General features: G+C 56.2%; 1 protein-coding gene across 1 annotated transcript in view; it reads right to left on the reverse strand.

Moving 5' to 3' along the window:
- Window positions 1–383, reverse strand: part of LOC108803625 (mothers against decapentaplegic homolog 4-like) — an 11097-nt gene extending 10714 nt beyond the window's left edge. The window contains exon 1 of the mRNA XM_018575452.1: window positions 9–383. Coding sequence (XP_018430954.1) covers window positions 9–269 — 261 coding nt within the window. The 5' untranslated portion in view covers window positions 270–383. The remainder of the gene's footprint in view (window positions 1–8) is intronic.
- Window positions 384–623: the final 240 nt, after the last annotated feature.

The raw sequence follows: 623 nt of genomic DNA on the forward strand, positions 1-623 counted from the left end.
ATGGTGACGCATTTGCTGGGGTGAACGCCGTTGGTGGTGATGGCAGTGATGAGCGAGTCCAGCTCGTCCTTCTTCTCCTTCAGCTTCTTCACCAGACTCTCGATGGCTCGCTTGGCGAAGCCCTCATTTTCCCCCCCCTGCCGATGGCACATCAGACTGTGAACAATGCTCAGGCAGGCATCGTTACTGTTCGGGGGGGTCAGTGACATGGCGGGGATAGCCTGCAACAAACGCACACCAGTTAGGAGACGGGCAGAGCGCTGAGACATTCACACACAGACAGCCGCGCGTCGCGCCAGGATTGCGCCCACACAGCAGCGCAGCCACCATCGCCAGGCAGCCCGGGAAGAGACACAATCACAGCCAAGGAGATGATTTTTCTGTGAGTCACCAATCTGCCCCCCAACCGGGTGAGAAAAAGAAGGGGGGGGGGAACAACACCCAATGGCAGCCCAATCTGACACTACAGCTGGGCCCAAGAGCTAGCAATCCACCGCTCACACACGCACACATGCAATGTTAGAATAACGAGAAGCCACAGACCCCGCAGCGAGCTCGGAGACTCCGAGAAAATGATTAGACGGAGGGAGGAGGAAAGAGAAAAATGTATTTATAGAGACAAA

This window comes from Nanorana parkeri, unplaced genomic scaffold, assembly GCF_000935625.1.
Source record: "Nanorana parkeri isolate BGI_ZX_2015 unplaced genomic scaffold, ASM93562v1 scaffold3951, whole genome shotgun sequence".
NCBI lineage: Eukaryota > Metazoa > Chordata > Amphibia > Anura > Dicroglossidae > Nanorana > Nanorana parkeri.